This window comes from Ornithorhynchus anatinus, chromosome 9, assembly GCF_004115215.2.
Source record: "Ornithorhynchus anatinus isolate Pmale09 chromosome 9, mOrnAna1.pri.v4, whole genome shotgun sequence".
In the NCBI taxonomy this organism is placed as follows: Eukaryota; Metazoa; Chordata; class Mammalia; order Monotremata; family Ornithorhynchidae; genus Ornithorhynchus; species Ornithorhynchus anatinus.
The window spans coordinates 43,253,549-43,266,297 of NC_041736.1; the positions used below are offsets into that span (position 1 = coordinate 43,253,549).

At 40.8% G+C, this 12,749-nt stretch overlaps 1 protein-coding gene across 2 annotated transcripts in view; it reads left to right on the plus strand.

Moving 5' to 3' along the window:
• KIF16B (kinesin family member 16B) overlaps nt 1-11,416 on the plus strand; it is a 212,348-nt gene extending 200,932 nt beyond the window's left edge. For both annotated transcript variants that reach the window (XM_029072600.2, XM_029072601.2), the window contains one exon: nt 4,685-11,416. In XM_029072600.2, the coding sequence (XP_028928433.1) occupies nt 4,685-4,843 (159 nt within the window). In that variant the 3' untranslated portion in view covers nt 4,844-11,416. The remainder of the gene's footprint in view (nt 1-4,684) is intronic.
• The last annotated feature ends 1,333 nt before the right edge of the window (nt 11,417-12,749 follow it).

A 12,749-nucleotide genomic window follows, 5' to 3' on the forward strand; every position in this document is an offset into this window, starting at 1 on the left:
CACTTTGAGATGGGCAGAAGGTAGTATGAAAATTCAAGGCAATCGTTATCATTAATTCATTCTTCAAATATTAGTCATCCAAAAGTTGATTTAAAAAGAAATTTCATTAATAGTTTATTCCAGCACTTAACTCAAAGTTCCAAAATAGGGTTCCAGAATATTTTTACTTAATATTTATTGAGCACCCACTGTGCTTAGAGCACTGTTCTGAACATTTGGTAGAGTACAGTAGAAAGTAGAGGCACAGTTGCTGCCTTTGAGGAGTTTATGATATAGCCCAGAATCAATTAAGGGAATCAAGAAAAAAAAATCTTCTGCACACTTATGCCTCCATTTTCCTTTCTTCCTCATCTCCTCTTTTGTCTTTCCTATTGTACTTCTCCCCCACCCTCTTTTCTCCCTACATGTTGCATTTATACTGTACAGTTCAGTAGCCAGTCCTGTAGAGCTTGTCTCACAAGCCCATAACCTGGGTGTTATGCTCTGTTCTCTCTCATTCAGTCTATTTCTAAATCCTGTCAGTTCAACTTTCACAACATCACTAAAATCTTCCTTTCCTCTCCATCCAAACAGCTACCACGATTATCCAAGCACTTATCCTATCCCTCTTTGATTATTGCATCAGCGTCCTTGCTGACCTCCTTGCCTCCTGTCTATTCCCCATCCAGTCCATGCTTCATTCTGCTGCCTGGATGATTTTTCTACAAAAAAGTCCATGCTTCCCCATTTCATAAGAACCTCCAGTAGTTGCCCATCTACCTCTGCATCATACAGAAACTCCTTACCATAGGGTCTAAAGCATTCAATCACCTTGCTTCCTCCTACCTCACGTTGCTATTCTACTACAACACAGTCCACACACTTTATTTCTATAATGCCAACCTACTCACTCTACCTCGATCTCATCTATCTTGCCACTGACTCACATCCATGTCCTGCCTCAGGCCTGGACCACCTTCCTTCTTCATATCCTACAGACGATTACCTTGCCCACCCTCAAAGTCTTATTAAAAGCACAGCTCCTCTAAGAGGCCTTCCGTGACTAAGCCCTCAATATCCTTTTCTCCCACTCCTGTGTTGCTCCCTTAATTCTCCCTCTCCCAACCCCACAGCACTTATGTACATATCCCTAACTTATTTATGTATATTGTTGTCGGTCTCTCCCTCTAGACTGTAACCTCATTGTGGGCAGGCAATTTGTTAAATTGTTGTGTTGTCCACCCCCAAATGCTTAATGCATGCCTCTTCACACAGGTGCTGAGCTCCCTTTTTCCCTCTGCTCCCTCTACCCCCCCCACCTCTCCACAGCTAAACCCTCTTCTCCCCCCTTTCCCTCTGCTCCTCCCCTTCTCCCATCCCATCCGCACTGTACTCGTCCGCTCAACTGTATATATCTTCTAGATATATAAAGAAGCAGCTAGATATACTAGATATACTAGAAAAGCAGCTAGATATACTAGATATACTAGAGAAGCAGCCTGGCTCAGTGGAAAGAGCACGGGCTTTGGAGTCAGAGGTCATGGGTTCGAATCCCAGCTCGGCCACTTGTCAGCTGTGTGACTTTGGGCAAGTCACTTCTCGGTGCCTCAGTTACCTCATCTGTAAAATGGGGATTAAGACTGTGAGCCCCACGAGGGACAACCTGATTCCCTTGTGTCTACCCCAGTGCTTAGAACAGTGCTCGGTACATAGTAAGCGCTTAACAAATACCAACATTATTATTATCTTCATTACCCTATTTATTTTGTTAATGAGATGTACATCACCCTGATTCTATTTATTTGCTATTGTTTTAATGAGATTTTCTTCCCCTTGATTATATTTATTGCCATTGTTCTTGTCTGTCCGTCTCCCCTGATTAGACTGTAAGCCCGTCAAAGGGCAGGGACTGTCTCTATCTGTTACCAATTTGTACATTCCAAGTGCTTAGTACAGTGCTCTGCACATAATAATAGCGCTCAATAAATACTATTGAATGAATGAATGAATACAATTGATTTATTTAATAGAGCGATTCATTCATTTAGTCATATTTATTAATAATAATGTTGGTATTTGTTAAACGTTTACTATGTGCCAAGCACTGTTCTAAGCACTGGGGTAGATACAAGGGAATCAGGTTGGCCCCTATGGGGCTCACAGTCTTCATCCCCATTTTACAGATGAGGTAACTGAAGCCCAAAGAAGTTGAGACTTGCTTAAGGTCACACAGTTGATAAGTGGTGGAGCCAGGATTAGAACCCACTACCTCTGACTCCCAAGCCCAGCCTCTTTCCACTAAGCCACACTGCTTCTGAGCGCTTACTGTGTGCAGAGCACTGCACTAAGTGCTTGAGAAGTACAATTCAGCAACAAATGGAGACAATCCCAGCCCACAATGGGCTCACAGTCTAGAAAGGGGGAGACGGACATCAAAACAAGTAAACAGGCATCAGTAGCATCATTAGAAATAAATAGAATTATAGATGTATACACATCAATAATAAAAATGAATAGAATTATAATTATCAATATGTACGTATAAACATAAGTGCTGTGGGGTTGTGGGGTAGAGCAAAGGGAGCAGGTTGGGGCAACAGGGAGGGGTGGAGGAGCAAAGGAAAAGGGGGGCTTAGTCTGGAAAGGCTTCCTGGAGGAGGTGAGCTTTCAGTAGGACTTTGAACGGGGGAAGCGAGTTAGTTGGTGGATTTAAGGGGGGGGAGGCATTCCAGGCCAGAGGTAGGGCATGGGTCAAACCACAGCCATTGTACTTATGACCCCAACTGATAAGATTTCTCCCTTTTTCCCTTTCCTTTTTCTGCCAGCCCAAGATTTGTCTGCATACCCAGTAGACAAGAATTTTGTGAACTTCCACTAGGCTGGTGCTAGCCCTAATTGTGGTAAAAGTGAGGGAGTTTGTTGAGCCACCCAGTGAGTAAAATGCATTATAAAGTGCCTAGGTAAGAACAACAGTAGCACGAGAAACATTGACTGCCCTCAGGGAGCTTACACTCTACAATAACACTTTGTTTACCCCAAGGCTCTCACTCAACCCCAAGAACAGTGAATTAAATAAAGCCAGGTGCAATTCGGGGTCCATAAATCTGAATGGACTGCAAGAAGTTGGTCCCCCAGTGCCTGCATAAGCAAACTTTGAGTTTTATTTTTAGCTGTTTCCTCTTAATCCTTCGGGGTTTAATGGGTCTTTTTGAGGGACCCTACTTTGTGAACTAATTATGACAGATGTTGACACAACATCTGTTCCTGTCTCTAAATTATTTTCTAGTCTGTTGGAATCCAACTTGAAGGCATATTTGAAATTCATTTTTTTTCTGCACATTAATACAACCTGTGGGAGATTTGAGAGAAGAAAGTGTATTGACAGTCTCACAATGACTTGTATACCAGCTGGGGTCCTGTGTATGTGGTGATGTGTTTGTGTGTGACACACATGACTTTATCTTATTTTTAAATCTTTTGTTGTAAGCATCTCAAAACCAAGATAGATTCGTATTGCTTTTCATTAAATGCTGGCAATTATGCTTTAGGGAGAAAGTAAGTCTCTAGGAAGCTGCGATGTTTATTTTAACCAACTGACTACTGTATGAAAGGAAGAGTTTTGACTGATTTATGCATCTCGTTGTGTCACCGCCTGCAGAAGCCATTTACTGACTTATTTTTTTAAACCCCGACTCCACGATTATCTTGTCTAATTTCTAGCTACATGACAAAAAGGTAGTTATCTTTTTAATCCAGGCTCAGGCAATGAAAAGTTATTTCCTTTCTCATTTTATTACAGATAAGCCTTGCCTAGCGTCTAAGCTGACATCTTGAATTCTTTATGTAGCCTAATTTTCTTTAACATCTGGCATATCCAAGTCATAGCTTGGGCCCGTCCCAGAGACGCCCTGTTTACTAAATGCCACAAAATGTTCAAAATGTTGCTACAGATTTATGTATTGAAAAATAGAAGTTCCATAGTAATCATATTTGTGAGTCAGAATGTCTTTCCTTGATAGTTATAGAGCTTGTGAAATGATCTGTAAATATTAGCTTCTTGGAACCAGTACTTTTATCATCAATATTTCCTTTCACATAGTTTACATGAAGCAATCCAAAGCAAAGAAACACTGATCACATGGTTTAATAGCGATAATAAGGAGCATATGTAATGCTGTACAGATGGCTTTGATTTAACAAAAAAACTCATTTCCATTTAATGATTAAGATGGAAAAGATGACAGAGTTTTTCAGCATTTTACTTAGCAAAGTTGCAGTAGAACAGATTTAATTTTGCACCTGCTACAATATGGTTAGCTTTGGGCACTTCTCTTAGTGGGGTCTGCAGTAATGTTGGGATGAAGACCAGCAGATGGTATTGTCTGGGGTATAGAAATGCCTGGGAAAAGAGTACCCAGTCGTCTTTAAAAAATGCTGCATACCTCTCATTTCCTTTGGTGGTTTAATCACAGCTGAAGCCTCCTTAGGTACCTCATCAGAGATTGGTTCTCAAATGCACTTTACTTATTTGATTACCATTTTAGAGTTCATGGAGGTTTATATGTTTGTTTTTAATATTGTGTTTGTCTCTATAAAACTCCTTTCAATAGAATACTAAAAAGAAAATCGGTTTTATTATTCTTGAAAATGAGTTGTTAAACTTAAATAAGTTTAGGTTTATTAAATGAGATATTTGTCTCCTCAGAAATACCTCAGGAACTTTTTCTGCGTGATGCTCCAGTCTCCGACATCTCCCCTGCACATCGACAAAGTGGGACCAACCCTTTCGAAGCACACCATCTGTGAGTTCTCTCCATTCTTCAAGAAAGGAGTGTTTGACTACAGCAGCCATGGAACAGGGTAGATCCTTGGGCCAACAGATCAGCATCCAGTGCAGTGCCTTCCTTTTACTGTGGTCCTCCAAAAATACAGTGAACCCACAAACCTCATCTCCAAAAAAGTGCTGAATTAAGTCTTGCCATATGAAAGAAGATATGCAACAATTCTATCCTTTATTTCTAAAACCTTTTTCACATCTAGTGCCTGAGTTGGTGACTTTATATTATGACACTGGTTTCTCCTCAGGATGACCATGTCAGGGAGTTCTCATAGAGCTACGTTGCTTGATTCTGGTTCTTTTTCTAAGTCCCTCCTGTATATTGCTCAGACAATTCATTTCATGCCAAGATTTCATATAAACTTTGGTTCTTCTTGATTAATGAAAGCCTCATGTAGCCATTTTCCAGTGTGTAGCTAGAATGTGGAGTTAGTAGTATATCATACCCTGACTCCTGTCTATAAGAGCAGCAAGCCGGCTAGTTGTCCATCAGACTTAGCGAGCCTGCTGGGGGCCACTGACAATCTTTCCTTGAGACCTGAGCCTGTTGGAGGCCCCAAAGTTCAACCCTCCCGAGTTTGAGCTGGGAATGGACAGCCCCCTCTTCCTTGCTAAGCAGTAAGCGCTAGAAGAGTTTACATTTCTTTCTTGATAAAGCTGGAACAAGACAAAATCCTCTCTCCACAGCTGCATGGGACAGTGATGTCGCCATGTAGCATAACCATGAAACGGTTGGGGCCTGGAGCAGCATTTAAGATGCTGAGCCCTTTTAGAAGTTGACTATATCACAGAAGAATCAAGCTTTTGGGCAGACCAGACTACTGCGATGTTAGTGCCTATCAGATTCAGTCTGGACCTAGGTTAGAGAGGCCTGGGACAGATGTAATCAGGTCCCAACCCAGCTTGTGCCTAGCTACAGCCCTGCTTGTATCCCTGTTTCCTGAGAGGCCTAGTGGGAGTTGATTTGTGGCCCCTGGTGGCTCGGGGGGACTTTCTTTGGGCCCATGCCACCTTGGAACCAGAATTTCCACCCAGTCAGTTGCTACGTTGTGGGTTGGACCCGAGCCCATGGCTAGGGGAGTTGCCAAGCATCTGCTCAATACCGGCCTATCGTCCAGTCCCTTCCGAGTCAATTGGAAATTCAACTTGCTTCCAAAACTACCTCCTCACTGCTCCAGCCCAAGGATGTTCCCCAAACTGGGAGCCAGCCCTAGGTCAGTCCTAGGATTCCCCAAAGCCACCCCAGCAATCGGAAGAACCCTTTGCTCAGCTCCTCAGATAAGTGGCTCCAGAAGAGCAGCAAGACTGTTTGCCATCAGAACACCCTGGCCGCCAGTTTGACTGTACCGGGATTCAGCTTTCATAGCCAAACCCTCTGCTGCCACTTTTTAAAGGCCCTTTTTTCCCCTTCTAGGATTCTCTCTTTCCCAAAGTATACCTTAGGAATTGACCCTGTCCCACTGCTATTATTTCAATCACTGTATGGCATGGCTCCTCCTAAGAATCTGAGTTTTTGTATAATATTGGCATGAATGTTTACCAAGAGTCTTACTTTCTGCAATAATTTTAAGTCAAATCCTGTCAGAAAGCTTTCTGTGCTTGTTTGACTAATTATAATTTGGATTTCTGAATATTTATAAAATAAATAAAAAAGAAGAAAGGACCTTCATTTGACCTTTTTAGGTCAAAATTTCTGTTTTCTAATATTTTAGAATATAATTTCTAATGCCCACTGAATAGATTTCATGTATATGCAAATCAGTGTACAGCAATATTATAATACATACTACAGTATCATATATATGTATATATATATATTTATAAACTGAGGTATTGTGTTCACATTTGTTACATTTTCTTCCAGACCTTAACCTGTAAAAATAAGAATTTACAATCTTTTATTAAAGATTTGTTTTCGGATTTATGCTGAATTGCACACATAGGTATAATATAATGCCTGCTTTGTCTTTCTAGATGTAAGAAATATGGTGAGTGAAAAGATCACTTGTTTATATATAAATGAAAATGAGGGTGTCTGTACAATTATACATATACTCAAACACATCAGTTGTATCAGTCGAAATTGTATAGTCTCAAACAAATTAATGAAAAGTCATTATGAAATGATTTGGTTCATTCAAAACTGAAATTAAATTCTTATTAATATTAAATGAAGGTGGGTTCTAAAAATTTTTATTTTAGACTATTTGGCATGATCATTATTCCACATCTGTTTAAAAATTGATCTTAAAGTAGCTTGAAAATATACTTAATATATAATTTATCAGTTTATGGCTGATAATTTACAAAAGCAATACTTTTAGAGCTAGATAAACAGGTAACAAAACTAGTTTGCTTATAGTCAAGGTAGTTGTGTCTAGTCTATAACTATTTTTGTCTGGAGAGGAAGTTTTGTGGATATAGTATAAAAATGTAACTATTTCTGCATCATCGAAGCTGAAGAAAAGAAAGGGAGAGTGCAGGCTTTTTACTGCAGCAGAAAGAATCTGCTTCTGACTGCAGTAACAGTTATTGGTATGGGCTTAGGGGCAATTATTGTAGGGGAATTTAAATCCAGAGATTAAGGGATAACAGCTGTGGAGATGATAATTTACTGTAGGTCATTTATTTAAAAGGAGCTGAATCTCTGAAGATTATCTTTTGTTTGCTGAGTAAACCAAATGGCTTCCACAAAAATGGCCAGATAATCTACCTAACCTACAGTTTTAAGACTTTCCTTGAGGTAACAGTATGCTTGCATTTAAAAAGTGAACTATTCACAATAGGTCTTCCAGAATGCAGTAGTAACTTGCCAAAAAAATAAACAGAAATATTCTTACAGGAATTGGATGAAGAAAGCTTATCCCTCAGGCACACCCACCATCTTTACATTTTGGATAAACAGGATTTGATTGTAGCAGAGGAACAGGAGAATAACGTACAGTGTGAGATCTTATACCCCCAGCCTCAGCAACTTCCAAGGTCAGTATACCCAAACATAGTAAGAGGAATGTTCACAGCAAACTTTAGAAAAATATGCCAGAAAAGAAAATTCCAATCTCTTTCTAGGATGAGGAGAAGCCAAATGCTAGAGTCCAAATACCGCATGGTTAACTCAGCCACATAACATGGAGGTCAGCCAGGCACTCCTGCCTACTAAGTTTAGTCCAGGATAACTAACTAGATAGCTTCTTCTGAAGTGAGAAGTGGAGATTCCAATTTAAGAAAGCAGGTTCCTTTGGCCACTTCTTTTGACTCCTTCCCTTGGGCTCAAGAGCCCCATTTGGCTTCAAATTCCCAGGCTTGGGTCCCACTCCAGAGATACTAGATAAGACCATTGGACCACACCAGAAGTGAGTTTGAGTTGAATTGAAAGTGTTCTCAGCCTTCACTTCCGGGGACAACTTCTCATACATTTTGCCCGTAAGTGTTGGTTCTAGTGGCTAGATGGGACTTGTGGTTCCAACAGTCCTATAGAACAGCCAGACCTTCTATTCGGCATCGCGCCAAGGTGGAGCTTCAGCCTTTTCCACTGCTTGCCCCAAACGGCCATGAAAAGGGAGATGGTGAGATGCCGTGGCCCAACTCAAAAGTCCTTCAAGGGCTGTCTCTGTTTTCACTGCCTCATCTGTCTTTGGTATTAGCAGAGCACTTCTGTTTAAAGCTCCTATCCCAGAAGGCTTTGCTCCAACTCAACATGAGCCATGGCTTTTTTTGTTAAAAACTCAAACAGGAGGGTGTAATGCAGAACTCAGCTCTGCCCTAGCACCATTTGCTCATTTACATTTCTAAGTAGTTAGTAGCAGCTCAGTCATCATCAGATAGAATCATAGCTCCCACTCTGCAAGTCTACTGACATTGTGCATTTCTCTTAATTTGCCACTAGGACAGTAGTCCTTGCCCATAGGATTCCTTTCCACTTATCTCGAAGATCCTCTTCCTTCACTGGTTCTGCTAGGGAAAATTCCCTCTGAGAATTTGTTAGATGTAGGGGAGTGGGAAAGGAGAGAGAAATGTTTGCAGAGGTGATGGGATTTAATAGACTGGATTAGCAATCTGAATATTATTTAAATGTGATGATTTTTTCAGGGGGGAAAGCAATTAAGTACCATTAATTACCCTCCAGCTTCGGAATCTTTCTTTAAGATAAGAACTGTGATGGATGTTTGTTTTTTCATCGTCTCTGGATTGTATTTGCGAATCTCCAGGCAATACTTTGAAAAATGTATCCACAGCACTTAAAGAACAACATCAGATTTATGAGTCGCTGCTGGACTTGTCTTCCATTTTTTGTCTTGAATTTCCAAAGTCCTGTATTTGAAATTCTCCCCAGTACACTGTGACAAGAAAAGTACTGTTCGCTTTGTCCTAGTCAACTGATTTCCAAAGAATTACTGAGTGTGGCATTGCAGAGCTCATATTAATCTGCACAGACTCATTCTCATAAATTTATTCTTCTGGAATCTTTGCCTAGGAATTTTCTGTGAAAACTATTACATCCAGATGGCTCTTGTAAAATGATTGAAAGCAAAATTATTTTCCTTTTGTTAGTCTGTAGATAGTTTTTGCTCAACTTCCAGTGTCCTTTCAGTTGAAATTTGGTAGTATTTTTTGATAGGGCCTGTCAAGACCCTATCTTGAGGTTCAATTCAAGAGTGTCCTTTACTCTCCCACTGGACTCAAAATACAATGGAGTCAGTGAAGAAATTGTAACTTGGTTTGAAAAGTATAACAGGTCCAAGGAGATAATGCCAATCAAATACTCTATATACAGACAGTACCGATTATTGGTCTCAGATGGAGTTCATGTAGGATGTCTTCACCAAGCCAGTCTGGATTAGCTCAGTCATCAATTCCTATCACTTTTGCTCTGATGTTTGGGCTAATCCGAGGGTAGAGAGGATCAGTGCACAGTCCAACAGCCACGGCTTCAGCAACCCAACACAGATACGGCTGCCGTAGCCGCCGCCACAGCCTTCCCAGTGTTTAAAATTGTGTGGAAGCATGTGCCACCAGCCGAGTCCTTGCCACTGTGCTGCTGTGAGACGAGTTGGGATCGAGGGCCCAGGTAGCATCGGGCCATTTGAAGCGTTCAGCTGGTTAGTCCTACTCTTGCCAATTAGAATGTAGCCCATCCTTGTGCCTAGGCTTTCCCAAGGTACTGGCAGATGAAGGGAGTCAGAGATGAGTATGCTGCTCCTGAAGGCTATTGGGGATTTGTAGAGTAGGGATGCTGTGAACTAAAGGGCCTGGTGGCCAGCCATCTGTATGTGTCTAACAACCCTTCCAGACGTTGTACCTTCCGGCGAGAGAGAGCGAGATCGATCTTATCCTCCAGGGGCCTTTTCTAAATGAGCAAATGAAAGGCACTGATGACTCAAGTCCCTCATCCACGCCGTATGCTAGAGCACTGGTAGTTACATTTTTCTTTCACTCATATGTGTTTTCATCTGCAGTTGTCTGTGCCCTCTATTAGATTACCATCTCCTAAGGGCAGAGGATATGCCTTCTACTTCTTTCTACTAACCCACAGCTCCAAACCGTGGATGCTATGTTTACTGGGCAGGGAATAAAATAAAACTGCTCTTATGTCTTGAAGAGAATTTAAGTAATATGTGAGAGTAGGTAGAAGCAAAGGGAGAAGAAGGTAGGATCCCTGAAATAGAAAAGTAAATTTGCTGACAGGAATGCTTAGGTTAGGGATATAGACAGATAAAACTTAATAACGGGAATATAAACCACAGGAGAGCAGGGAGAAAAATTAATTATTCTTTAGAGGATGAATGAGTACCAGGAAAACTATAAATGTGAATATACATGGATGTGTGTTATGTGTGAGTCTACATGCACAGGGCACCACACACACACTCTATCTCTCTACTGAAATAAAAGAAGACCAAAAAAAAGTCCTGGTTGTGTTTTTGATTCCAATAGAAGCAGTAGCACATGTACTAAGTACTTCAAGAGAATTTGAATTCAGTTCTAGCTCACCAGTGACACAACTTCCATTTGTTTCTTTTAGATATTTTGTAATGAATGCTGATACACTGTTAAAGTTAAACAAATACTCTAAAACACTCAATAGTGTCTGTCTGATTATCAAACAAAAGCAGCCAAAAAATTATTCGGCCTCAGTTGCTAATGTTCTGTTAGCCAAATGTATGAATTTTTAAAAAGATGTTCATTTATTTGATTATTCATTGTAAAAGCATCACAATTACAATGTAATGACAATCACGATGAATGTATCTTGCCCCAACAACAGTCTCAGAATGTCTGTTCTGTGCTTTGTGTCTGAAATCGGTTTGCTTTAGCTCTTCCTTGGAGTGCTCTAGAACCGTCAAGTTGACATGAGGAAAAAAAAAAGATGAACTATTTGCATGGATAGATGAACTTATTGGTGCAATATTTTTAGAGATGCATGAGCCCAAAACTTTAATAATTTTTTTTTAAAAAGCAATTTATTGTCAAAACGAGGTGAAAGCACCTAGTTGTATAGTCATTTTAAAATTATATTTATTTATGCATTTTTAGATAAGTTTTAAAGTTTGTAAAGGGTTTTCACTATCATCTAATAAAACAGCTGTGATAGAGATAAAAGGGTGGGTAGTCTTTTTCATTTTTAATGCCTAAGAAAAGAACTCATACACAGATTCCACTGCAAAAATCCTTCTTTAAATTTTGGTTTTTGCTTTTCTTCATTCACCTTTGATTTTCCAGCCAATCTGTCTGAATCTAAAGGTGCTTTCCGATTTTGCAGCAATATATGTGAATCTTGGGCCTTGAGCATTAGATGATTTCAAAGCGACCTTGGCAAATGGTTCGGTTGTCTCAGGGGAGTCTAATTTGGGTTGTGATGCCTGTTATGGTGCAGATTGAAGAGGGCCTGATTTTGTTCTTCTCTTGTCCCCTGGGTCTAAGACAGTGATTTATATGAGAAAGGCAAAGTTTCCTCTGTTGTCCCTGGAGAACTTAAGAAATGTGGCTGCTTCCTCATTCCTAGAAAGAAACTGAAAAGGCTCAGGCTCGACCTACCCAGGGATCTGCCCACTGGGAGAGAAGAACTCTTTAACCGACCTCGTCTGGTTTAGGGCTGTCTTTCTGGTGCATCATTCCTGAAATCTTTGCCGCTCTCATTACTCTGACATCCCCAGGAGAATACTCACTTGATGACCTGCCAAGACCAAATGAGTTTAGAGATCAAGATTGGCAAGTGACTCCAGTTGACCTGATCATCTTGAGGCAGGTGAGATCATTCTTGCCAGTAGTGGCCACATTTGAACTCTGTACAATAGAGATGGCAGTGTTATTTGTAGGCATGCCGTGAGTCTCATTCCAGAGGCTAACTTGCCTAGGAGTGGCCAGTTATCTAGGAGCTGAAACTGGAGGGTACCTTTAGGGAGGTCACCAGGGCCACCCCAATCACAGCCTAAGCCCCCAGTCAGCCTTAGGGGATGGAACTCTTAAATTGCTCCAGAATCTGAGGGCCCTTGAAAATTAGGGGCCCTTACATCCCCACCATCTCTCTAGAGACATTCCATCTGACTGGCCAATTTTGAGAGTTTAAACCCATCCAGCTTTCTGGGGGCAACATTTTCCATGCTGATCACTGCCGGGCACAGTATGCTAAAGAGGCTTATCTCATGATTGATGCTGATCAAGGGCAAGGGAAAAAGCAAGGGATTCTGGAGAAAATGGGATAGAAGAGCCAATCTCCTTCAATGGGAAAGCCAGGATCCCAAAGAAAGGACCCTAATATCATCACCTAAGAGTCTCCTTGCTTCTTTAATCTTTAATAATAATAATGATACTTTTTAAGCTCTTACTATGTGCCAGGCACTGTACTAAGCGTGGGGTGGATACAAGCAATTTGGGTTGAACACAGTACTTGTCCCACACTGGGCTCACAGTCTTCATCCCCATTTTACAGATA